Raw genomic sequence first — 27991 nt, forward strand, 5'->3', positions numbered from 1 at the left:
GTATTTGAAATCTCATGGTGCGATAAGTGGAACTACATTGCTATTTAACTGCATTAAACTGAAAACATGCACTTGAGTGGTATTTTCCAACTATAATCCAATGCCCTCCTTTTTAAAAAAACAAAAAACAAAAACAAACTAAAACTATAAATTCATGTTTTATTTTATTTTATTTTTTTAAAAAAACAAACAAACAGGGGTCAACATAGTATTAAAAGAAGCACCATGTATCAGAACATGCCTGTCTCCCTCTTGAGAGTAAAGTGAACATTTTACAGCCAGGCATTCTGTACCTACTATCACTTTTCAGGCGGGGCAGGTGTTCAATGAGTGTGTGTTGCCATGACCTGCGATGGACCTGGATCCTTGCTGCAGAGTTGTTATTTTTTCAGCGTTCCCATTTTTAGAAAACGTGCTTCCCCGTTCTGGCCGCAGTGCTCTTCATAAAATGGGAATAATTTTCCTAGACCAGGAGAATTGTACGGAACAAAGTAAAAAACATCCTAGACAAACATAAGATTTAAAAAAAAAATATTTTTATTCATGTCAGAGAGGAAGTGAGAGGGAGAGAGAGAAAAAGAAATATCAATGATGAGAGAGAGCCATTGATCAGCTGCCTCCTGCACACCCCTCACTGGGGATTGAGCCCACAACCTGGGCACGTGCCCTGCCTGGGAATCTAACACCTGTTGGTACGTAGGTGGATGCTCAACCATTGAGCCATGCTGGCCGAGCACAAACATAAGACTTTAATATGTATCAGATTATTAGAATTACTTTTGTATTTGTAAATACCGCAGGCAAAACTGAGTTGGATTCTGGGTCTACTACACTTCATTCAAAAATATGAACCTCAGGGAGGTTATTGTGTGCCTTGTCAAACCTCCTTTTTCTCATATTTTATATGAAACTAGAGGCCCAGTGCATGAAATTCATGCATGGGTAAGGGTCCCTAGGCTTGGCTGGTGATCAGGGCCGATCTGTGGGGTGACTGGCAGGGCGATCAGGGGGCTCCCACTGGCACTCGCCTAGGCCAGCTTGGGGCCTGCAGGCTGGGGGCAGCTCCTGCATTGAGTGTCTGCCCCCTGGTTGTCAGTGCATGTCATAATGATCGGTCATTCTGCTGTTTGGTCAATTTGCATATTAGGCTTTTATCATATAGGATATTTTAATTCATTTAGTTTTTGGTAAAAATTAAGGGAATTATGTGAGAAGTGATTTGCATGGTTCTTGGCATACAAATAGTGAACCCAAAAGGTAGCTAGTGATAAAAACTTTAAATACATGTATTAATAAACTGAAAAGAATCTGTACATTTTTGTCATATTTTCCTTGATCTTTTTATCATTTTAAATGCATGTCAGTTTATACTAAACTGGTCAAAGTCTTTTTAAATTGAGCTTATTGGGGTGACACTGATTAACAAAATTATGCAGATTTAAGGTGCACAGTTCTGCACGTCCTCTGTACACTGTATTGTATGTTCACTACCCCAAGTCAAGTCTCCTTCTATCACCATTTATCCCCACCATACCCTCCTCTACCTCCCTCCAGCCCTCACTCCCCAGTCCCCCGCCCCACCCTGGCCCTGCTTGGTGATCACCACAGTGCTGCCCATGTTCATGCATGAGGTTTTCACTTTTGCTCAATCCCTCAACACACCCCCAGCTCCCCCTCCCCCCCCACCCCACCCCAGCCAACAGCTGTCAGCTTGCTCTCTATGTATGAGTCTGTCACTATTTTGCTTACCATTCCAACTTATCTGTATGAATTTCATTATGTTTTGTTTTGATTTATAATAATACATTGGTGAACTTGTATGCATATATGCATAACCCACGGATGCAGACTATAGTGCAGTGAAGGCCTGCGGGTGGCAGGGGCAGGGTAGAGGGGGTCAATGGGGAAAAAAGGGGGGACATGTGCAATACTTTCAACAATAAAGATAACATTTTAAAAAATAACACAGTCGCATGGACTCTTTGTGCACCTTCTGATTGCAGAGATTGATGAAGTTCCAATGAATGCAAAAAGGACCAACGTGATATTCAAGCAGGAGGGAGTTAAAAGAGAAAATAACGTTGCATCGCTAACCAATGTCACCTTTCATTTTAGCTGCACACAGACCTGGATCCTGGGAGCAAAAAAATCAAGTATATCCTGTCGGGCGATGGAGCTGGGACCATCTTTCAAATAAATGATATAACGGGAGATATCCACGCTATAAAGAGACTTGACCGGGAGGAAAAGGCTGAGTATACGCTCACAGCTCAGGCAGTGGACTTTGAGACCAACAAGCCCCTGGAGCCTCCTTCAGAATTTATTATTAAAGTTCAGGACATCAACGACAATGCACCGGAGTTTCTTAATGGACCCTATCATGCGACTGTGCCGGAGATGTCCATTTTGGGTATGTATGCAGAACTATTAAGAGTCACTTTGAATATAGCTCCCGGCACCGGGGATAGTGTGTGGCTGAATAAAAGGCATCTGTGACTGTCTTCTCTCTCATTTGCATTTTCAAATCCCCCCTTTTTTTTGGCCTCAGTGCCACAGCTCGATAGCTTTAGTCCCTTAGTAATAGGAACTGACGAAGCGGTTTTATTAAAATATCTCTCCTTCCATGACAGTCCTTCAATAGGCCGAATTTGTATTCTTCTCTTACACTTGTACTTGGAGTATTTGTTACTGAGGCGGATTTATCAAGATTTGTTCCAACATGCCAGACTAATCCTGTGGATATTTGCTTGATGGTTAATTATTTGTGCACAGTCACATGCAATTGCAGTGCATAGAGAAATAGGGAGCCGTCGAGGTCTGTAGGCAGCCAGATATTGAATGGAGCTGGTAGGCCCACCCCAGAGTGGATTAGGAATCATAGATACCGGAGACTTCTGTGCAGTGGGTGTCTTACCTTAACTTTTTCAAAAGAATTATATACATATATATACATATATATGTGTGTGTGTTATTAATATATATGTATATATTAGAGGCCCAGTGCATGAAATTTGTGCAAGGGGCTTGGCCCTCGTGGCCCCGCCCACTGGTCATTCTGGAAGATCATTCCACTGTCCAGTCTAATTAGCATGTTAGCTCTTTATTATATAGGATATATTTTTTTATTTCAGAGAGAAAGGGAAAGAGAGAGAGAGAGAGAGAGAGATAGAAACATCAATGATGAAAGATAATCACTGATTGGCTGTCTCCTGCATACCCCACACTGGGGATAGAGCATGCAACCTGGGCATGTGCCCTGGACAGAAATCGAACCCTGACCTCCTGGTTCATGGGTTGACGCACAACAACTGAGTCACGCCAGCCAGGCTGAACTTTGTTTTAGAAGTGCCACCATCATCAAAGATTCACTCCCAATTTTTCTGAGTCATTGAAGTACTCATTACATTTTTTCAGAGCAGTGTATATTTCAAAGCATGCTATTTTTTCTTTTTCCTTATTTTTGGAGGGATCTGCTTATCCCTCCCCAATCCCTGGCTTTGATCCTGGAAATATCCCTGTCCCAGACTTTGTAATATAGACCTCTTTCTTATCTGACAAAATTAATAGGCAGGATCTAAAAATGAGAGTGTGAAATACCAAAAATCTTTCTTTTTTTAAAAAAAATATGTATTTTTATTGATTTCAGAGAGGAAGGGAGAGAGAGAGAGATAGAAATATCAATGATGAGAGAGAATCATTGATTGGCTGCCTCGTGCACACTCCACACTGGGGATTAAGCCCACAACCTGGGCTTGTGCCCCGATCAAATGTACGACCTCTGGTTCATAGATTGACACTTAATCACTGAGACACACTGGCTGGGCCCACAAGTCATTCTGATGTATGGAATATAAACACTACTTAGATTTAAATTACATTTAAGACAACCTATAAGGATGCATACATCAAAATCAGAATACAACAAAATCGCATAAATTCGTAGTAGATGGACATGATGACACAAATTAAACACACACACACACACACACACACACACAAGTAGAGACATAAATTGAAGGCCAGAATGAGGTGAGCAGCCTGGCTTTCTCTGATATCTTCTGTCTTCTGTTAACATTGGCCGATGTGCCCATTGCAGCAGAAAATCAGAATGGATTGCAGGTCTTCACGTCTCCCCCAAGTATGACTCCTGCCAACACTCGACTTTGTCAGTTTTTTTGTGCAAAGAATTCTGCCTTTATTTATTTTTTCTCATCTTGCCAGAATCGCATCTCTCCTCTTTGGTTGGCTGAAATGACACTTTTTCTAGGGAAACTTGTATGCCTTTCCGGTAGGAAATTCTCTCTCTACCATTACTATTCCCACAAAAAGAAACCCACAAATAAGCAAAAATATCTCCATGTGCCTACTTCTTTTAAATCCTGACATGGAAACAGAATTTGAGGAACACTCTTTCTTTCTTATTTTCTTGTTTAGGGTAAAGAACTTATTTCGTTCACCTTCTCGTCCAGATAAGAGTGATACAGTTTTAAAGGGCTATGGTCACCTTCAATATACAAAGAAGCCTTTATTTAAATTGCTAACAAATGGTGAAGAGGGAAGTGGTTATTTTTGCCTCACTTAGGATTTCTACATCTTAATGGCCAAGCCTATATCTATTTATTGTAAATGTGTCAGAGGCTTCCATTTCTGTGTATATGAGTCATGTGCCTGATAAATATTTTGAGAAAGAAGTTCCCTCCTCCAACTTCGGCAGACTCCCAAGGTCAATTTCAGCTAAGAAAAGGATCGTAGAGATATTATTAGCTACATTATGCAACGTGTGTGTGCACCTGTAAATACACAGTACATAATGTTTTTCTATCTAAAAGGTTTTTCTTGGTGAGAGAGTGCAGACTAAGAAAAATTAACATTCATTAACACACACAGTTTTTTTGTTTTTTTAAAAATGCCTTCTCTATTACATCTTTTTCAAAAACTACATGAAGCGTGCTGCTACAGTTCAAAGTGTGGGTTTGAAGTTAGATAGAAAGAGTTCTGAATCCTGGTACCATCCCTTATTGTCTGGTTGACCTTGAAGTTCAGGGAGGTTCCATGATCATTCATTTTCCTTAGCTATCATGCAAACATAGGCATTTCCATCTTACTTTCGTTGTGTGAGAATTGTGTGATCGCATACAAGGTTAAGGTGTGCCTTAAAGTAAACAGGCACCCGATAATTGATTGTGGTGGTGGTTTTCAAAAATTATTTTTATTGTCCAGCTGGTGTGGCTCAGTGGTTGAGTGTCGACGTTTGAACCAGGAGGTCACAGTTCAATTAAAGGTCAGGGCACAGGCCTGGGTTGCAGGCTCGATCCCCCCAGTGTGGGTTGTGCAGGAGGCAACCAATCAATGATTCTCTCTCATCGTAGATGTTTCTATCTCTCTCCCCCTCTCCCTTCCTCTCTGACATCAATAAAAATATATGAAAAAGCTTATTTTTATCAATCTATTTCCCACCATACGTTTGGACCTTTCCCCATGTATCGATCTTATGTATCGCGTGTCTGATTACTGTTTGACTCCAGCCTCTCTGGGTACAGGAGGCAGAGGCAGCCGCACTATTTTATTGTCAGGTGTGAATTATTCCCTTCATTTCTCACGAAGGTGAATATCAGGATGAAGGTCACTACTATCTCCTCTCTCTCCCTATTACCACTCTTCTCAGTCTGTCTCTCCCCTCCCCTTCTCCATTCTTTCATTTTTCTTCCTTTGCTACCACAGAAAGGCCAGCAGCCGCACCTGTTCGCCCTGAGGAATGCCAGGGAGGACTGGGGGGTGGGGAGGGGCTGGGGGGGGGGATCTCGTTGTGCAGAAAGTGAAAAATAAAATTCTAATTGAGAAATTGGCCAAGATTATATTGAAATGAATCTGATGTTCAGGGACCGTCTGCCAGTTGACAAGCTGTCAAGACAAAACGCACATATATATTTGCCCAAATGGCAGCCGCATTATTTTAGAAATATCTTATTTGGGAGCTGGAGATACGGCTCTTTTCTATCCGCCTGTGAATCACAGAACTTGATGAGAATTCGCTTTTATAGCAAATACCGCATAAAGAGCGACCTGCAAGCGTGTCTGGTTTTTACTGTGGAAACCAAACTAGCGTTGTTGAAGTTGGTTTTTCTATGCAAATGTCCCTGTGTTTGTGGATTTCCAGATACTTTACGTAGATATTTTTCATGCTGTTGCATAGTGGGGCGAGGGGTGTTTAATCCCGATTTTATGTCGACACCTGGATTGGAGTGAAATCAGCTTTTTTAACATAGAATTCCAGGCTGTTTGGCTGCGCATTTGCCTTCTGCCTGCATAAGGGGCAGAAGCCAGGTAATCTTACTTTCTCTCTGTCGTGCGCACAATAATCTCTACCTACAAACCTGCGTTTGGAAAAATTCAGCGATTATTTTGAAAGCATTTGGCACAGCGTAGAGTTGGTCCCCAACAGATACTAGTTTCTTTACAGCTGTCCACTTGTGAGTTCTATCAGCATGATTTTAAAAATCGCCTATATGACATGAATGCTCAACAGCCTTAAACTTTATGTTTCACAGATGTGCATGTTGGAATGAACTCTGTTTTATTCAAAAGAGCGTATTAGTGAAGGTCAAAGTCAAGGGATGAGAAGGCCAAGTACAGTAGTCCCTCCTTATTGGCAGGGGATAGATACATTTTAAGACTCCCACTGGATGCCGAAAATAGTCCCTGTATATACTATTTTCCCTATATATATGCATCTAGGATAAAGTTTAATTTATAAATTTGGCACAAAAAGAGATTAACCTCAATAACTTAACAATAAAATGGAATAATTATAACAAAATACTTTAATAAAAGATATGTAAATATGGACTCTCTCTCTCAAAATAGCTGGAATGTTCTCTTTAATATTATCAGACCGCAGTTGACTGCAGGTAACTGGAACCAGCTACCTTGCCCAGCCACACCTCGTAGCTTTTGGAATGAATAGTCCAGGCGGCAGGCAGATAGTCAGGAACAGAGGCAGGAAACTACATAATGCTCTCTGCTCTTCTTGTCCTATCTATCGAGTCATTTCTTAATATGTAACAGACCTATGGCAACAGCTTCCAATCAGTACTCAAAATAGGTTTATTGGGGAAAAAAGTCAAATTTAATTGATAAACACTGAATTAAAGAAAGAAAAGTACTTTTTATACCGGTCCTTGAAGTATATATGTATCCTAATTTAGTAATAAATTAGGTTCCTGCACCCAGTTGTGGTTTGTGGGTGTGTGTACGTGGGAGGAGGTACTTCCCACACACCACCAGGCAATTCCTGGACACCATCAGGGTATCCTACAATTCAGCTCAACTCTGACACTACCTTCTGGGAAGTAGCATCACTTGCCACAGGTTGAGGCGATCCCACCCGATTGTGTGCCCACCCACCCCCACCCCAGAGGCCATTCCTAAGTCCAGGTTGTCACCTGTGCTTCTGACCAACAGGCTATAAATCAGAGGTCCCTTGGCCCCTTTTCTTGGGTTCCACGAATTTGCTAGCGTGGCTCACAGACTAAGTGCCAGTGCATTATAAAAGGCTATAATTTAGGAACAGACGGATGGAAGCCATGCATAGGGCAAGGTACATGGGAAGGGGCACGGAGCTTCCATGCCCCCTTCAGGGTACCAGTCTCCCCAAACCTCCCAGTGTTCACCCATACAGTGGTCTCTGCAGCTGTCTTTTGGGGAGGTGCATTACGTAGTTATGAATGAGTAAATTATTGGCCATTGGCAGTTGATTCAACCTGCAGCCCTTCTCCCCTCCCCGGAAACTGTCTCTAAGCAAGGCCACGTGTTAATTCAGCAAGCAGTTAAATAGTGAAGTTTACCATGTTAAGGAGTGAATTGAAAATCATCATGGCTATAGCTTACATGGATTAGCTTTGTATTCTTGTCACTGCCCAGTCCACATTTTAGTCCTCTATAAAAAAAGATTCCCAAAGTAATAATTAAAGAGATTCATTTTTATATTCTTTTTATTATTCAAGAAAGAGTTTTTGTCACATACACTTAAAAGATTAAAGAAGTGTCATGTGGACAAACTATCTTACACCTAACATACTTCTTTCTGATAATTTTGAGGTTGTGGCTTGCTTTCTTTCCCTCAGCCAGATATTAAGGCAATTCAGCAGCATTTCTCTATCTTAAAGGCGAGATGCATAATAAAAAAAAAGAAAAAGAAAAAGAAAAACATATTGATGGGTTTGATTATATTTTTTGCCTTATTCGATTCAGAGTGATGAACAAAATTGAAATTCTTTAGGAAAACATGGGAAGGAAATCATGAAGATTGAAATAAACACCCTCATAAGCAACCCAGCTGTTCGACCTGATATGAATGCCTATAACAGCTGAGGTTTCAAAACTCTAAGATGGGATGAGGATTGTGTAGTTTCTGTTCTGCATTAAGAAGCTAAACCTCCATAGGGATGCGTAGACAGTTGGCTTGATAGCTTATTTCTTTTTAGTACCGAGTGATATCCCATTGTCTGGATTTTACCACATTTTGTCTATTCACCTGCTGAGGAACATCTTGGTTGCTTTTACATTTTGGCAATTATGAATAATGCTTCTATAAACAAATGAATAAAAACAGAAATTTCTAGAGTATTCAAATGTGAAAGTTATTGGCAATGAACTGTGAGAGGTACCTAAAAATGTATTAGTCTTCTAAGAGGCCTTGTGTTGTGTCTGCACTGTGGCTAAGAACAAGTTTGGAAATATCAAGCAAGGATCATTTGAATGCCTTTTGTGATGAGGAAACTCCTTCCACCAAATTTTGCTTTAATGCTTACTCTTCTGTTCTCCATAAATTATAAGATGCTATTTCATGAGTCGATGATTGATAACAGTAATATAATTAGTCAATTGGATTTCCTCTAATGAAACTCTATTTTTAGTACCTTATCATTGTCAACTCATATCCCTGATTTCTTTAAATTTAAGGTTTTTTTTTTTTATCCAAATATCAACTCATAAAAAATATGCTAACAATGTAGAATAGCTTAGGAAATTTTATTATAAATTATACATATGCTCCTGTTTCTATGCAGGTTAAATTTTATCAAAAGTCAGCTTTCAGTGATTTGAAAAGAGTTAAAATTCTAGAGCTATTCAGTGTAGGGTTGTCATAGGCGCCTCAGATCTGCCTGTGCTTTGGGGTCCCATTAGCAAGATAAAAAACTAAGTATTTTCAATGATTTCCTCTTGTATATTTGTCTATGAACTTAGGAATTCCAAGTAAGCAGTTGAAATCTTTGAATTCCTTCTAGAAGATGAATTCTCAATCACTAGCCAGCAAAAATTCTTTAGACTGGCATAAATCACCAGAAAATGTAGTGAAATACCTCGTTTGATTTTACAAGTTGTAATATAGGCATCACTTTTTTCTAGTATAACAGAATATTAGGTAAAACTGTATTTCAATAAGTTACATTAATGTAGGAAGTTTGAACCCACTGAAAACAAATTTTACAATCTCTGCCCCTAACCTCTCCCTGCAGGTGAACAGTCATTCCTTGCGGAATGGGGCCTGTGCCGCAGACTCATTCAGACACCTCTCGGTCCCATTCATGGGTAGCTCATTATTTAAATCAAAGTGGGTCCCATTCATGGGTATCTCATTATTTAAATCAAAGTAGGTCCCATTCATGGGTATCTCATTATTTAAATCAAAGTAGGTCCCATTCATGGGTATCTCATAATTTAAATTGATGTTTTAAATTAGAGCATTGACTGAGTGTTAACAATATCTAAGTAAAGAGGCAACGTTGATCCTATATCTCCACCTATGCTTTTAAACCAGGTCAGCCAATCAATATACCAATTAAACAATGGTTTACGGGCCTATTCATAGCCAAGAGCTATTGCTGAAGTTCTGTGTGTTTCCATTTTCATTTTTCTTCCTCTGTGTCCCTGTGCTTGCTCATTAGAATGAAACTCAATTTCATTGAATAACAATTTGATGATCGATTTGGTTATCCTGGCGTTGACTCTTAGAGTTTTTCAGAAATCTGTCTTTTATTCATTTGCTTGTTGGCTTTCTCTGTTTCTACATATATGGGTTAGCCTCTCTGAAAACTATACCTCACTTCCCTGTAACTCAGAGGAATGCTCTATGGCCAACATTTCATGCAGGCCTATCCTGAGCCCTTCTGAGGAAAGTCAGATCTACTGCTTTCTACTCAAACAACCTTCTGGTACTTCAAATACTGAGAAGTGTTCTCAGAGCAGTAAGTCTGCACTCATCATGAGAAAAACCCAAGAGAGACCTCAGGATCTTGGGATCATCTGGGGAGACCCCTATGAGAATTGATATATTAGGATTCAACATATTGATTGATTCTAGAGGCAAAGGGCAAATTGTTCTTAAGTTATTCCAGCCATGTCTGTGTCTAGCGCTCCGTGAATTGGCATCAACACTTGCGGTGTTATGAGTTATTTCTTACCTGGCCACCCCAGGAAACCATGGATTAGAAGGGGCTGGAAAGCAATGCTCATGGAGGTCAGCCTTTGCCTACAGTCGCCTGTCAGAGAAATGAGCCCACGGCATGTCAAAGCACATCCAACACACGCATTTGTGAAATTGTGAAGTCTTGGCTGAAAATGAATGTGGGGCACCTTTGTCAGTAAATGTTTGGTGTGTGGCAGTGATTTTCAACCCTTTTTATCTCATGGCTTACATAAACTAATGACTAAAATTCTGTGGCACACCAACAATATATATTTTTTGCTGATTGGGCAAAAAAATAATAGGTATAATTTTTATTCATTCCCACTGGACGGCTATTGTTGTGTTGGCTATTGCCATGTTTTTATTTGACAATCCAAGGGGAAAGAGGTCATTGTCCCTGACTCAATAGTCATGTGTTGCATGTTTTAAAAATTCCTACGGCACAGCGGTTGACGATCACTGGTGTATGGCATGCTCTTCGCAGAAGCTTGCTCCTCGGAGCTGGTAGAGAGGTTCCTAGAGTCTCTATGTATGTATTCATATTATTTTTTAACTTCAAATTATTGTGCTTTCTGGATTCACTGAACTTTAAAAATTGCCGTTTGATTTTTGGACCCAAATGCTTTTATTTTTTGGTGGATTAGCAATCACAGTTTTATCAGTGCCTGCCCCCTCCCCATTCTTACCAGTACTTTCACATGGAGGAAAATATGATGAAATGTATATATCAAGACAGCTACATGCATAGATACCAGTAAGCACATAGATCAATATGTAGAAAATGGTAGGGAAGATATGCAAACTGTTAAAAGAACGAAAGGATAAAGATATGAACAAAGACTTATGTAGAAAAGGAAGATGTAAATTGTGTGTGAGTGTGTCTTTGATATGTAGTTAGATATCCTGAAAACAACAACAACAAAAATTGTTACACTGTGAGGCATAGCTGAGACCATGTGGATTGTCTCAGATATATTTTTCATTCTAAGGGAATGAGATATCATTCCTTGTGACTGTGCCCAAAGAGTTTAAAGTCAGGAAAATCATATTTGTGGCGCTTTAAAGATGATTTCATTCATTTTCTTTTTGTTAGGGAGCATGCCACCAAGGAATCTTCCCTTTATAACCATGTCATACTTTTCAGATCTCATCATTATCTTCCAATTATGAATCTTTGCAAATCACAAGAGTGGTTTGAGCTCAAGAAATGATGGAGGAGGGCAGAGGAGGGTGCTAATCAAATAAAAGTTTTTGAAATAGGTGTTGAAGTGTCCATATGTATTCCTTCTGAAATCCAATGTTATTCACTTAAGGCTAGCTTAAGGACTAATTACTTTATTTCTACATAGAATTTAATATTTCCTAAGTGTTTATGCCAAACACTGATCATGTAAATTTATTTAATCTTAGCAGCCTTATTGTTACTCTCATTTTTTATTTTTATTTTAAATATGTTTTTATTGATTTTAGAAAGAAGAAAGGAGAGGGGGAGGGGGCATCCATTGGCTGTCTCCCCTACGCCCCTTGACTGGGAATCCAAACAGCAACCTCTTGTTTCATGGGACAGTGCTCAACCAACTGAGCCACACTGGCCAGGGCCATTACTCTCAGTTTTTAAAAAGAGAAAACTGAGGCACACAGCCATAACATAGCTTACTCCAGGTCCTATTGTTGGTGAAAATGGGAGCTCCTCATCAGACAAGGAGAAGGGAGTTATTACAGGGATCAGAGCATTCGCAGCTGTGGAGCTGGTAGAGCCGTCTCTGCAGAGCTGTTGTCATTGCTTCTGGTCATGGGCAGGAGAGCTGAATGTGAAGTGGGAGAGACCAGGCACACGGCAGAACAAGAAGACAATGGAAGCCTTCGCCTGGCTCTCCTCCTTCGTTTTCCATGTGGTGGGAAACCTGCAGAAGACGGTGCCCCTTCTCATAGAGCTGCACATGTATCCTGCTCAGGATCTGGAGAAATGAAGGAGCGGATCCGAGAGTTGTTGAAGGAGCTGTGGACTTGAATTCTGCTCTATGCCAACATGGTGAGTTTGAAAATCTGCTGAAGTCCCCATGTGCTGCCCCCGTACCTGATACCCTATGCCAACTTGCCACCTACCTTCTCTACTCCTGCCTTTGAAATCTCAGGCCAAACCTAACCAGGACAATGAAGTCATCCCTTGGGACCCATGAAGGACTGGTTCCAGGACCCTCCAAGGATATCAAAATCCATGGATGCTCACATCCCTTAGCTGGCCCTCTGTGTTCATGGGCCCTTCATTTATGGATTCAACAAACAGCAGATCCTTAGAAGCATAACCGGAGGATACAGAGGGCCAGCTGCATAAGGAAGGAAATTCTGGAAAAACAGTCCCAAGCTATCCAACTGGAGAACAGAGCCATGACAGATACTGTTTACTTAGCTTCTACTGTAGGCTAGTTACTGTGTCAAGTACCATATAGATTTTTAGAAGGATGCATTACACATGTCAAGTATATAATGTCAAGTGTAATTGTTGCACATTATATATGATATGAAATTTATATAGCATACTAGAGGCCTGGTGCATGAAATTCATGCACTCAGGGGAGAGGGAGTCCCTCAGACCGAATTGTGAGAGGGCACAGGCCAGGCCGAGGGTCCCCACTGGTGCAGGAATGGGGCCAGGGAGGGATGCAGGAGGTTGGCCAGCCGGGGAGGGACCACAGGAGGGCTCCAAGGTGTGTCAGGCCCATCTCGCTCAGTCCGGATCAGCTGGACCCCAGCAGCAAGCTAACCTAACAGTCGGAGCGTCTGCCCCCTGGTGGTCAGTGCATGTCATAGCGAGCAGTTGAGTAACCTTAGCATATCATTAGCATATTACACTTTGATTGGTTGAATGGCGTACTGGCCACTTAGCATATTTGGCTTTTATTATATCAGATAGGTCAAGTATTATCAAATACTTACTGTAAAAATGTAAATAGAATGGTTGTGTGTTATGGATTGAATTGTGGTCCCCAAAATTCATATATTGAAGCTCTCACCCACCACAAGATCAGAATGAGACTCTATTTGAAGGCAGTGCTTTTAAAGAGGCAACTACAGTTAAGTGAGGACATATGGGCAGGCCCTGATTCAATCTGACATGTATCCTTACAAGAAGAGGGGGTTTGGAAGCACAGAAGGACACCAGGGACACATATGAACAGAGGAACAGCAACGTGAAGTGGCAGCAAGAGAACAGCCATCTGCAAAGTCAAGGAGAGAGACCTCAGGAGAAATCAACTCTGCTGTCACTTGGCTCTTGGACTTCCAGCCTCCAGACTGTGAGAAAACACATTTCTGTTTTATGAATCACCCAATCTGTGGTAGTTTGTTATGGCCACCATCGCAAACTGATACAGTTTGTGGGGCCAAATTTACTTAATTAGGATGCTTCAGAGTCAAAATCCAAAACCAGAGATTTATGAAATCAGTAACTGCTGGGTCCCTCTATCAGCCACGAGGGAGGGTCATATCTACACAAGCAGATTGAGTAAACATCTGTTCCCGGCTATGGAATTTTTTAAAAGGAAACTGTATGTTCAAGCATGTGCAACCTCTTTTTTTCTTTTAAATAAACCTTTTATGTTAGTCAAGTTTAACATTTATGGAAAAGTTGTAAAATTGCACAGCATTCCCACGTACTTGGCCACCATTACTAGCATCTTACATTGGCATGGCACACTTGTCAGGATGAATAAACCAGTATCGACACAGGCCTTTTAACAGTCTTCATGTGTACTGGTTAGCTATTTTTTGTAGGGTTTCACTAATTTTGGATTTGTGTAATGTTTTGTTCATAATGAGATTGGGGCAATGTGTTGGGGGAGGAAGACCACACAGGGAAAAGCGCCATTTTATTACCTTATCTCAAGTACATACTATGAATCGGTTTATGCCTGTTGAAGTTAACTTGACCACCTGGCTGAGGTACTGTTTGCCGGATTTCTGTACTATGACATTACTTTTTTTCTCCCATTTCCAACTGTACCCTTTGGAAGGAATTCGCTATGTACATTCCTTCTTTCCTTTTTTTCCTCCCTCCTTATCTTCCTATTTTTACATATTTGTTTGTTTCTTTATTCCTTTCTTTCTCTCATGTAATCAATATGTACTCAGAGTGATTTTACATTTCAGGTTATAATCCAATACAACTTTATTTTCTTGCTCAGTTTTCCCCCCAGCTTTGATCACTGGGAGATTTTTTAGTTGTCTGCTGTGTTCCTTTGACATTTTTTTTTTTTTTGGTTTGTTGTTTAGAACTTACTTTATTAGTTTCTTTCAGTGCATGATACTCTGTATTCTTCTTGCATATTTATCACCCCAATTCTAGAATTAGACATTTCTTCAAGGAGTCCTCATTCTTTTATTGGGGTGTTAGAAACCAAGATCTAAGTGTTAAGTGTACTTGCTGCTACGGGGTTGGTTTTGCTTCTAGGCCCTCTCAGTTGACAGAGCGAGAACAAATATATGTGGAAATACTTGCATATATACATAAACGTGTGTGTGTGTGTGTGTGTGTGTTAGGTATACTCCTTTTACTCCTGTAAGTTTTTTTCTTTTTTTAAAATATATTTTATTGACAGAGAGGAAGGGAGAGGGATAGAGAGTTAGAAACATCGATGAGAGAGAAACATCGATCAGCTGCCTCCTGAACACCTCCACTGGGGATGTGCCCGCAACCAAGGTACATGCCCTTGACCGGAATCGAACCCGGGACCCCTCAGTCTGCAGGCCGACACTCTATCCACTGAGCCAAACCGGTCAGGCTACTCCTGTAAGTTTTAAAAGTATATTTATAATATGGTTATATTATTTTGTCACAGCTTGCATTCCATCCTAGGAAATCCCAACATCCTAATTTTTTAAAATTTGCGTATATGAAGGTTCACTCATTGTTCTGTGCAATTCTAATGGTTCTCACAGGTACATTATGCCATGTATCCATATGACAGTATTGTCTTTTTAATGTCTTAAAAACAATCCCATAAGCTTTCCTTATTAAGCTTCCTAGAAACCTCCTGAGTCTCAGACAATCCCCATCTCTGGCTCCCATGATACTTCCATCTGTCCATACATGACAACTCAAAGGGGAGGAGAATACTGTGTTTCTTTAAAGCAAAAATTTTCTATTGAATGCTGCAGGTACCAGTGAAAAGGAGTCATTCAAGGGAATTTTTGCCTATTAGAAAGGACTATAAATATATCTTTCTCCCTGGCTATGTAAATGATATATAAAGATGATAACTATTCCCACTCAAATTCTGTGCAGTTTCTCCTTATATGGACCTAGAGAATAGATGATTCCTCCTGTGTCTTGTGAAAGATATTGGCTCCTTACTGCAAGATACGGTGTCGATTTAGTAAGATGTAGTGTATATCTTCATAATATAATAAGATTAGATGAGGACGTCATTTTCCCTCTTATGTGCCATTGACTGCTGCCCATATAAAAGCAATGAACTGAAATGTCAGATTCCTAGGAACGTTAGAACCAGAGCGGGGGCTGGAATACCCTTTCTCCAGGGCTTATAAAAGGATCACGCGTCTCTTTGAACTGGGAGAGAAAGAGAAAAGGAATATTCTCCGTTCAGTCCAAAACACAGCCCCTTCATGCTGAGTGCAATGTCACCCCTCCATCCATTTAGATACTCAGATCTATTAATGGATGTAAGGTAACCTACAGTCTTCCGTGCTTTGTTCTTTTTTAAAGTTACTATTAGAGGGGGGAAAAAAAAACACAAAGCAGGTGATCAGGACTGAAAACATAGGGCAAAATTCATACCTGAGCATGCCTTCATTGTCCTCTCCCTCACCTCGACACAGTCATCTGACTAATGATACTCACCGCTGGATCTTTTGTTGTTGTTGCTGGCTTGCTCTTCCTAAGTGGTTCTCGGGGCTGCTGAAACCATCAGGTGGCAATGAAATAATACCAAACAATCCCCACACACTTATGTATATGTAACAAGTGCCAACGTCAAAATTAAAGGGAAGGTGAAGTGCCGGTATCCATCTTAAGAGCTGCTCTTGTGGTGTCTCCCAGCTCCGATAAACACTGCGTAAGTGCACAGTAAGGGCCTATTAAGGGGACTGCACACAAGGAAAGTAAGACCATGTGATGCGAATCTAGCATTGTCTCCACTGCTTGATTTTGCACGAAGGACGTTGGGGCGGTAGATTTTTCATAAGCATGGACAGCAATGCCTGGTCCTGTTCAGGCTTTGCTGCATTTTCACCTTTTCTTGCCCCACACCCCCATACATATTTTTTAGATTATGCATTGAAGTCGAACACCCGGACAGTAAAATGCATATGAGAGCACCAGCCCCCACGTCGAACAGACTAGTGTAATCAGCACCCAGATAGAAAATCAGAATTGTACCAACCTGCACAATTCAATCCTGTGCCTGCCTCCTGCCACCATTCCCATAGACTCGTAACTCACATCCTCACTTCTGAGAGCAGCGACTGGTCTGCTGCTTTTGCTTCTGTGTCTGGTCCCTTTCTCCCCATACCCACAACAGACTTGAAACCAGGTCTACCAGATAGATGAATTAGGTCTGTGAATGAATCAGTGAATAGATTGATAATTCTACTCATTCATTCTGTTGTTCCTCTCTTTGCTTCTCTTCTTCCCTGTTTTTATCCTGGCTCTGGAAGGCAACTTCAATACTAGAAATGCTATTTGGGGTTTCCTTTCATTGGGTACCTGGCTCAAGGCAGCTAAGTGGGGACTCCCAGGCCAAGGCTAAGGTTGTGTTTCAGGCCAATCGCCAGCACCATCTCTTAGTTCTACCAATGGTCAGTGACACCACGGGGACATCAAAGAGGTCCATAATTGGCCTCAAATAAACCTTACCTTTCTGCTAACGGAAATTCACTTATGAAAACTACATGCATTCCAAAGAAAACAAAATAAAACGACTCTTTTTCTCCCCCACTTTCTTTCGTTTGTTTGTTTCAACCCCTGTTTCTCTATTTTCTGTAATGACATCGCAAAATACATTTAGCATACATTCATGGAGCACCTGCATTTATAGGCGGTGATGTCACAGAGATAAAGCTGTGTTTGCAGATAGAAAGAATTAGTGGGTAAGTGTTTTTTCCCCTCTGGAGTTTGCAGGCCTTGTTGCCAATCCAGGCCTAAACATCAGTGGAGTTGAATTATTTTATAATAACTAAGGATCACCTTTTCTTTTCTGATTTCTCTCACCATCTTAATCCAAGAAACAATTATATTTCCCTTGGGTGCCTGCCTAGCTTCCATACTGTCATCTACATTCGCTAGTCCACACATTCTAAAGCAGGGCTGAGGAATGTCCCACCCGCAGGTTGTATAACGCCTGCAAAATCATTTGGTCTGGCCCTGCCAAGGCATGAGGGGTGAATTAATTAAATGTTTGACCAAATAAGGGAGACTAATATTTTTAAACATATTTTTATTAATTTCAGAGAGGAAGAGAGAGGGAGAGATAGAAACATCAATGATGAGAGAGAATCATCAATCAGCTGCCTCCTGCACACCCCCAACTTGGTATCAAGCCCACAACCCAGGCATGTGCCCTGACTGGGAATTGAATTGTGACCTCCTGGTTCACAGAGCGATGCTCAACCACTGAGCCACACCAACCAGGTTGCAGGCTAGTTTTTAAGTCTGTTAAAGATTTCATCTTGTTCTGCCTTTTTCTGCGTACAAATTATAATTGATTAATCTGTGCTTGACTGATAACTCCCTGAGGGTGGAACCTCAGCTTCTTTTGTCCCTTATTGTCTTCAAGCGCCTATAACGGGTCTGAACGCATAGCGGGTAGCTCAGAAAATAAATATGAAACAGACAGATTAAGGAAGGGGGGCCTAAGGTAATGAGCAAGGTTCTTGCTAAAGATTCCAGGTGCAGTTAGGGGAGCAGACAGAAAACCTCCCTGCAGCGAGCCCTGGTGTGCAAGGTAACTCTTGCTCGTGATGTGTGGTCCTCGCTGGTGCAGAGGAAGAGGCTGAGAGAGGTCCAGCGATGACCGGGGCACAGAGCTATTTGCAAGGATGCTAACAAGGAGCCGGTGCAGTGATAGCATCCGAGAAATCCAACGGTGAAGTCAACTGCTGTCTGATGGCAACGGGAGGCATTTTCGTGTTGAAATGTTATCGAGATCTGCATTGCCTCTCCGAGCGACAAGGCCGCTGATCCTGAAGTGTGACAAAGAGGGGATTTCTTTTAGCGGAGGCTATGTCTTCCGTCATCCTGCGTGAATCAGACTGATGTGGGAGTGAGGAAGGCGCTCTCCGTGGAAGTGAGAACATGTTCGTGGGCTCCCGCGTTTGTTTTGCTTTTGATGCTCAGATGTCTCCCTCTTGTTGAAAAGAAATCCACCTTACACCTTAATCTTCTTTTTTCTTGAGACTCAATATACATGAAGTTGATTATTATTATCTTTTAATTTGTGGTCACCAGAGGTAAGAACATTGTGGAAAGCCGGGAATAACCATTTCGCAGTCTGCGTTGGAGGAAACTCATTTGTGTAGGATTAGGACAATGAAATATGAGACTCGCTCTCTGGTCTTTTATTTTCCAGTGGCTTTAGAAACTTAGGCAGGGCATGGGGATGAATACATTATTCTTATTCAGATAGAAGGGATCTAAACCTTCAGGCAGTAATTTAGACAGCATGGGATAAAGGAGGATTTAATGCATAACGTGAGATGCTAAATGGGTACTCCTCTGGGGCAGCCGAGACGTGTGGACTCTGGGCAGTGACTTATGGATCATGGAGCCACTCATTAAACATGCAAACTCAGATATGCTGTTTCTCTTCTCTGTGCATCCAATTTATTTTTTTTAATGAGTGGTATCCTTTTATTGTTATTTCTGGAACTAATGAACACGCATGAGTGACACTTAGGAGACATTCAGTAGCTGAGAAGTAAGAAATAATAGCACATAAAATACCTGGGTTAGTGCCTTACAGTATGTGCTTAGCAAATCCGCACCATGAATGTCATCATTATCAACATCATTAACATTATCACTGTGAGCCAACACTGCACCCGGCATTCCCTCTGATCTGATGTCTACAACTCTGTCCAGCAGGTTTTTCTTTTCTCTTTTCTTTTCCCTCCCCCTTTCCCTTCCCCTCTTCTCTCTTCCCCCTTTCCCCCTCCCTCCCTCCCTCCCTCCCTCCTCCTCCTTCCTTCCTTCCTTCCTTCCTTCCTTCCTTCCTTCCTTCCTTCCTTCCTTCCTTCTTTGTATTAAGAAAATGCAATATAGTAATGAACTCAAAGTCTTACAGCAAAGTATGCAGTGAAACTGAAATTCAACTCTCTCCAGTCTTACCACAAACTCTTCATGTAACTAAAGCATGGTTCTATACCTCCAGATGGAGTATACCATTGTGTATTTAATATGTGCATGTTGTTATTATAAAAATCACCACTGCTTGAAAGGTAAATATGACATCAGTCACTCATTATCCCCAGACTAAAGCCTGTGTAATTATGTTGAAACTAGAGGCCCAGTGCATGAAATTTGTGCACAGGTAGGGTCCCAAGGCCTGGTCGGTGAATCAGGGCCGATCTGTGGGAAAGCTGGTGAACAATCAAGGGTCCCTGCTGGCACTCGCCCTGGCTGGCCTGAAGCCTGAGCTGGGGGCAGCTCCTGCATTGAGTGTCTGCTCCCTGGTGCACATCATAGCGACCATTCGTTCTGCCATTCAGTCAATTTGCATATTAGGCTTTTATTATATAGGATTCCTAAAGCCAGATGAAGAAGTCCTAAGTCCACTTGGACATAACTTAGGGTGCTCTTTGAGCCATGGTCTTCGGGATACCTTCCCTAGAGAAAGAAATGGAATTCATTACTCAGTCTCCCACCCTTCACTAAGAAACATACAATAAATGTTCAAAGCCAAGTTCATGTTCACCTGACATCTGACTAGATGGTCAGCTCTGTGGAGGCAGGAACATTGCTCCCATGTCTGTGGCACAAGTGATTTGCACACAGCAAGCACTAATCCGTGTTTGTGTTCCCATGCAATTTTTTCAACTGTGACAAAGAAAAACATGAAAGAGCTTCTTTAGAATGGCCTTTCCTCTTAGTTTTAAATGTGTTATTTATGAATCACAGGTTAATGTACTTTCCCAAAGAATTTCTCTGAATTCTTGAAGGAAGCAAAATTCTCTAATTTTTTTTCTTGGACACATCCTCTTCTCTCCTCCCTTTTTCTCCCCTCCCCCCTCTCCTCCCCTCTTCTCTCCTTTCCCTCCCTTCTCCCTTCCCTCCCCTCTCCCTCCCCTCCTCTCCTCCTCTTATCTTCTCTCTCTCTCTCTCTCTCTCTCTCTCTCTCTCTCTCACACACACACACATGCTCTCTCCCTCCATTCTCTCTTATTTCTATATGTTGCAGTTGTGTGTGAATTTGTGTGATATACACTGTGTAAGCTGGAGAGAAAATGATGCTTTCTTTCCAAATCAAAGAGAAAAATGTGTAGAGTCTAACAAAAAATATCTGGCTTGCTTCACATCCTCTCTGCTCTGAAATATAAATTCTGTCCCAAAGGGAATTCTCTTTTCTGTCGAATGTAGTCTTCTCCCCACACACCGCACATGGGGAAAGATGTGTAAATTCTAAAGTCTTCATAGAAACACGAGTGATCATTAATTTTGTATTATCTTGGCAAAAAATGCAGGTGAAAAATTATTTATATTGCGGGATCTCATTCAGGGCCATTCAAGTTCCAAAGGATTGAGTTTCAGCAAATGCCTAGGAAGCCTCCGTTTTAATAATTCCACATTATGCCATTGACTTTTTCTTTATATGTTTGTCCGTTCCAACCATAATATACAGCATTGGGTTATTTTGTGCTAAGATGATGAAATTATCTCTTTATGGTGGTGCTTAAAGTGATTGTGTTTGATTTCAATGGGTTTTAGAAATGTAGTAAAAAGGGACATGATGGGCCTACCCGGTTTAGCCCAGTGGCTAGAGCATCAGCCTGTGGACCAAAGGGTCCCTTGTTGGGTTCTGGTCAAGAGCACGTACCTTGGTTGCAGGCTCCTCCCGGGGCCAGGCCCTGATCAGGGCCCATGCAGGAGGCAACCAATCGATGTGTTTCTGTCACATTGATATTTCTCTTTGTCTTCCCTTCTCTCTTCCACTCTTTCTGAAAATCAATGGAAAACTATCCCATGTGAGGATTTAAATTTTTTTCTTTTTAAAAAAGGGACATGATACTGGTAACAGAGATAGAGGTTTAGGTAGAAGGGACCTGTGTAAATATAGTTATTATAATGATCTGTGTGGATTTCTTTATGTTCACATGAGATTTGCATATCGTGAAACCGCGTTATGTGTATTGGTTATCCCATTGGTTCTTCATGATGTTGCAGTCCTGTGGGCAAAGTAAATACTAGGAAGTAAGACTCAGAGCTTTAGCAAGTTGCTCTAAGCTTGTCTGTTCCAGCTCCTAGTGCCTCTAAGCTCCACATATACTGATCCCTGTGCCAAATGTGCTTTCCACCAAGTCTAGGATAATGCTCACGTCCGAAATAAGGGGAAGGGGACAGGCAGACACAAATGGAAAGTTAAGATTGACTTGTTCTTGGTGATGGATCCATAGCTATTCATTGAATGGAGAGAAAGGAGACCTCTCCAGTCTTTACTGTGAGAATGTACCTCCAAGGGGATTCTTTTATGACCCACCTCTCATGGTCTTGCTGCTGCTTCTGTCCCCTGCACAGCGTTTAGAAAGAAATGCTCTAAGCCCACACAAGCAGAGGCCACTTCCCTGGTAACGGATTACAGCACGCCTAGCCCTAGTTTTGAAGGATTTTTGAAAACTGTCATGCAGCCCTGACCGGATTGGCTCAGTGGATAGAGCGCCGGGCCATGGACTGAAAGGTCCTGGGTTCAATTTCAGTCAAGGTCATGCACCTTGGTTGCAGGCTCGATCCCCAGTAGGGGGCGTGCAGGAGGCAGCTGATCGATGTTTCTCTCTTATTGAAGTTTTTAACTCTCCCTCTCCCTCCTCTCTGTAAAAAATCAAAATATATTTTTTTAAAAAACTGTCATATAAGCAAAATGTCCAGGATTTTGGTTTTCGTTGTTCCAAAGCCCTATAGTATGAGGGTGCCTTGTAAAATGAATAGGGAAGCAGGACATTGACATAAACAAATCTGTGGCCCTAGCTGGTTTGCCTCAGTGACTAAAGGGTCCCGGGTTCGATTCCCATCAAGGGCACATATCTTGGTTGCAGGCTTAATCCCTGGCCCTGGTAGGGGCATGTGCAGGAGGCAATCAATCGACCTGTCTGTCTTACATTGACATTTCTCTCTGTGTCTCTCCCCTTCCCTTCTATTCTCTCTAAAAATCAATGGGAAAATATCCTTGGGTGAGGGTTACCAAAACCAAACCAAACACAGAAGCCACCTCAGGTCTTCCAGTCTAATGTGGGAGCCAGGGAAACAGCAATTGTCAACTGTTAAGGGGCTTGTGAAGTTCTGTGCCTGGAAATTTATGCTTATTTAAGTTCTTGTACAAAAGATCTCAATGTAATTTTAATGACTGTGTTTAGGTATGTTACAATATATTAATTTTTGAGGAGTGGGAAAGTACAATTAGCATAAAAACTATATTCTGTATTTCTTAATTTTACCATCCTATTAACAAACCCTAAAAACCTAACTGTTGTGATCATGACACCCTACCATTGGGCGGTAAGATGCCATAATTCATGGAAAGCATCAGGTGAAAACAGGGAGATTTATTAGTCACATCTCTCCTGACACTAAACTAAAAACGTCCCACACATTACAAGCTTACGAAGCACACTTAGATACATTCCCAGCGTCCCAAGCATCAGTACTATCTGTTCAACCCTTCACTATAAAGAGGCTAGGGGAATTTTTCAGACTACTTTTCTATAAAGTCGGAGACTTCATCATTGTCTTACCTTACTCGGAAGGTTGTAAAGTTATGCGAAGAAGATAAAGCGTTATGTAACACGTTCAATGAATGGCTTCTTTTTCAGGCCGTAGATACCCCTGTTGATCTGTGTCATAGTCCTGTTACCATTCCCCTGATATGGTGCTTCCCTCATGAGTGTGGGCAGGTCTGGAGGAGTGGCTGGAGCAGTTTCTCAGCCTCGCCCTGCCCTCGGAGGTCATGATTCCGGAGGCCTGGAGGCGAGGATTGACACGCCCTGCCAGTTCCCTGGGGAAGCGAGTGCTGCTGGTCGGAACCCACACTTTGAGAACCCCTTGCTTTAGTGAGGGACTACAATGCTCTGATTCTCCATGTGGAGTCCCTGGTGGGGAGCCAAGAGACTCTGGAAACAAAATAAGGGAGGCTTGACACACCTATCGGAGGTGTCGCCAGAATATGTGTAAAGCTATTTCATATTCTAAGAAATAAGGCTGATAGCCTGGCCTGTGTCCTGCAGTGGTTTGCGCATCAGCCTATGAATCAGGAGGTCTCGGTTTGTTTCCCTGTCAGAGCAAAATGTTTCTATCTGTCTCTCTCCCTCTCCCATCCTCTCTGAAATCGATAAAAATATATATTTTAAAAAATAGAAATAAAAAATAAGGCTGATATATATTAAGGAATGAAGTGCAACAAAACTGCATGATATAGTCTGAAAACAAAGACGACGAAGAGTTCTTCAAGTTTATAACTGTCTGCTCCTTCCTGTGAAAGATGTCACCTCACATGACTGTTGAACTTACTAGCGCATTTTTAAACATCTCCACCCCAACATTCTAAAGCAGGGGGCTCCGAAGGTCAAGTGCCTTGTCCATTTGCCCGCCCTTGAATCCCCAGGTCCTAGCTCAGGCCTGGCAAGAACAGGGCGCCACCATCTGTTTTAACCTCTCTGTGTCTATTGCCACACAAGAAACATAGGACCAACAACAGAACCTCGGCATGGGGGTTGGGGAGATAATCTTCTGAGTTGGGCTTCTCGTATTGATTCAAGATATTTGCAGGTATTTTCCAAATATAATAGTTGTAGCGAGGGCTTACTGTGTATCACACAACGATTTAATTTCAGTGAATGGACACGTTGATGTCCACTTTCTATCTGAAGTCCCTCGTGTGGGAGACCTGGGGACTTCATGTTGAACCAGTTCTCAGTACGCTTCATTCAGTGGCCTGTGTGGCTCACATTTCAGAAAACACCACTGCAACCTGAGGTGTTCATTCCTTTTAAGAACAATGCCAGCATGGGGGTCTGCCAGCAAGCAGAGGTAGGGGTGAAAATACAGCCCACCACAGGCTTGTTTATGGGAATTAACTAGACATGTGCTTGTCTCAGTAGCTAATCTTTTTATTCTTTATTTAATACTAGAGGCCCAGTGCACGAATTCATGCACAGGTGGGGCCCAGCCTACCAGCACTGACCTGAACTGATTGGGCAGCCCGGGGGAGGGGCCATGGGTGGTTGACCAGCTGGCCCCGCCCCCTGGTCAAACTCCCAGTCGATGGGACAATTTGCATATTAGTCTTTTATTATATAGGATTGTCAACTGTATCCATCCTTCATTTCCATTAATAAAAATCCAGATGAAAGCAAGATACCTTCTAATTAGAGAGATAATTAGAAGTGTCTTTGTGTCTTAGAACTATGGAAAAATTGCCATACATAGGTTTAAATACTTACAAAAGTGAAGTTCAAGTTGTTATCTCTCGCCTTCTCCAGTCTCTCCTGGGTGCTTTTCAGTGTTGGACCCCCAGCCTGTCCAGAATTGTACTCTGTAGAATTCAGGTGCTAATGAACTCCTTAGCACCTCTTTGCATGGTCCTCCAAGCCCCGCCTTCTCACTCTGTGCCTTCCCAGGCGTCTCTTTGAGAGTTGCCTGCTAAAAAGAGGTGTGTTTCTCACAGTGGCTCTGTCTTGTCTTACTCTGGTCATCAGAAACTTGAAATAACATTATAATGTTTGAAAGATGGAAGCACCCCTTTCTCTTTCTAACTCATACACACAACTTTTCCCATGGGCTGGTGTGTTATGAAGTGGAGTTCTTGCCCCCTCCTCTGAGGTTCTGCTTTGGTTTCCATGAGACAGGACCTCGGGGTTTCTCTGTGTTTCAAACACAGCTTCTCGAGGGGGTTCTGCTCCTGGTGGAGGGACTGGTCATACAGAGCAGAGCTCTTCTCCCACTGCACACACGTCTCCATCTTCTGACACCTTGTCCTTTGTCTGAAAGTGTCCAAGTCTGTCCAGAAGAGTCTGCACATTCTGATTCTCAAATAGCCGCAGATTTCTGTGGCTTTCAGTCACTCAGGATCACTGCAGCACAGTACACACTATCAAGCATGTCAAACTCGCAGCCGTGGGCCGCATGCATCCCACAACGAATACTTTTGTGGCCCAACCAATATAACAGTATGTAAGAAACATTTTAATAAAAATATTGTAACTTAATTTTTACAAAAAATAATTATTAATAACGAACTACAATGTTTGCTAATGCATGATTACTATAATCGTGTTGCATTCATTTCCCTTACGCACCTTATGTGCAGGTGCACCATTTCTGTCCACTGATACTAGCAGCGAATATTTTAGCAGCTGATTGCCACGTCATTAGTCCTGGACTGACGTGTTTGGTGTGCACAACAGAAAATATTTCACTTTCTGAGAACAAGAAAAATAGGTTTATTTGAGTTACAGTTATTAATTTGTGCAGTTATTCAGTGTCTAGTGAGTTAATGTTCAAGAAAAAATGCTAATTTTTATTAAAATGTTCTATTCTTTTATGTTAACCATTACTCATTTATTTCAGCCCTTTGTATTCAGCATAACTCTATTGAAATAAACCTACATTTCTATGAAAATTGAAACTTCTGTTTTTTGCAGCCCACATAAACTTAAACCTTGTTTATTTGACCCGTGTCTGCCTTTGAGTTTGACATGCTTGCACTACATGGTCCACAGCATATAGCATGGCACAGTCATGTTGCTGTTAGTCAGAACCTGCATCTGGTTGCAGGCTCCACATCTGTTGGTTGTGGGAACCCAGGCTCGTGACCCAAACATTTTAGTTTTGTCATTGTTGTTTTTACAGTTAGTATATTTTTTCTCTCTCTTTTTCCATTTTGTGCATTCTGTTTTATCTCCAGCGTTTTTTTTTTTTACCATTTAAATATTTATCATTATGATAATTATTACTAATGATATGCTAAATGTTCTTAAATATTTATTTATTCTGTCAGAACATAGCAGAAAAAATAGTTTGCTCATTTTTTTAATGCTTTCTTTAGGATAACTTCCAAATGATGAAATGACTAAGTCTAATATTATCTATCTATCTATCCATCTATCTATCTATCTATCTATCTATCTATTGTCTATCTATCTATTGTCTATCTATCTATCTACCTACCTACTTACCTACCTACTTAACTACCTATCTATCTGTTTTGTTTTTCTGGCTGTACTATCAGTCTGCTTGCTACATAATCAGGCTACAAATATCCACATGGAAAACACATCTGTTATTGAGTTGATGAACAGATTAAGATATCTACACTAATAAAAGAGAAACATGGTAATTGGCATACGACCGCTACCCTTTTCATTGGCTAATCAGCGAGATATGCAAATTAACTGTCAGCCAAGATGGCGGCCGGCAGCCAGGCAGCTTGAAACTAACATGAGGCTTGGTTGCCTCAGTGACGGAGGATCGTTGGAGGAAACCAACGTTCCCCGCCTGCGGCTGCAGGCCTCTGAGCGGGCAGTTTAAGAAACATTGTAACAAATACCGCCGGACTTCAGCCAGCAGATTCGCAACATTGTAAGCAAAGGCCAGAAACCTACTTTCAGCCACGGAGGCCTAAGAGCTGGAGCCAAGCCTCAAGGTAAAGCTGGCCCAGAATAAAAAAAGAAAAAAGAAAAAAAGGAGCGGTTGGGAACTTCAGTCACTCCCAGCCTGAAAACAGCCCTCAGCCCCTCACCCAGACTGGCCAGGCACCCCAGTGGGGACCCCCACCCTGATCCAGGACACCCTTCAGGGCAAACCAGCCAGCCCCACCCATGCACCAGGCCTCTACCTTATATAGTAAAAGGGTAATATGCCTCCCGGCACCGGGATCAGTGTGACAGGGGGCAGCGCCCAAACCCCCTGATCGCCCTGCAGCTCTGTGTGTGACAGGGGGCGGGGCCCCATCCCCCTGAGCAGCCCTGCTCTGTGCCTGATAGGGGGGAGCTCCCCAACCCCCCACCCCCCTCAGGCCCTGCTCTGTGTGTGATGGGGTAGAGCCATAACCTCCCCATCGGCCCTGCCCTGAGTGTGAGAGTGGCGGCGCCCCAACCCCCTGATTGGCCCTGCTCTGTGGGTGATAGAGGGCAGTGCCCCAACCCCCTGATGGGCCCTGCTCTGTGTGTGATGGGGGCACCGCCCCAACCCCCTGATGGGCCCTGCTCTGTGTGTGACAGGGGTGGCGCCGCAACCTCCCCATCGACCCCGCCTTGAGTGTGACAGGGGACGGTGCCCCAACCCCCCAATTGGCCCTACCCTGA

General features: G+C 42.1%; 1 protein-coding gene across 2 annotated transcripts in view; it reads left to right on the top strand.

Annotated features, from left to right (window-relative positions):
* Positions 1 to 27991, top strand: part of CDH8 (cadherin 8) — a 323696-nt gene that overhangs the window by 111808 nt on the left and 183897 nt on the right. For both annotated transcript variants that reach the window (XM_036346731.1, XM_036346729.1), the window contains exon 3: positions 2116 to 2410. In XM_036346731.1, coding sequence (XP_036202624.1) covers positions 2116 to 2410 — 295 coding nt within the window. The remainder of the gene's footprint in view (positions 1 to 2115; positions 2411 to 27991) is intronic.

This window comes from Myotis myotis, unplaced genomic scaffold (assembly GCF_014108235.1).
Source record: "Myotis myotis isolate mMyoMyo1 unplaced genomic scaffold, mMyoMyo1.p scaffold_m19_p_19, whole genome shotgun sequence".
Classification (NCBI taxonomy): domain Eukaryota; kingdom Metazoa; phylum Chordata; class Mammalia; order Chiroptera; family Vespertilionidae; genus Myotis; species Myotis myotis.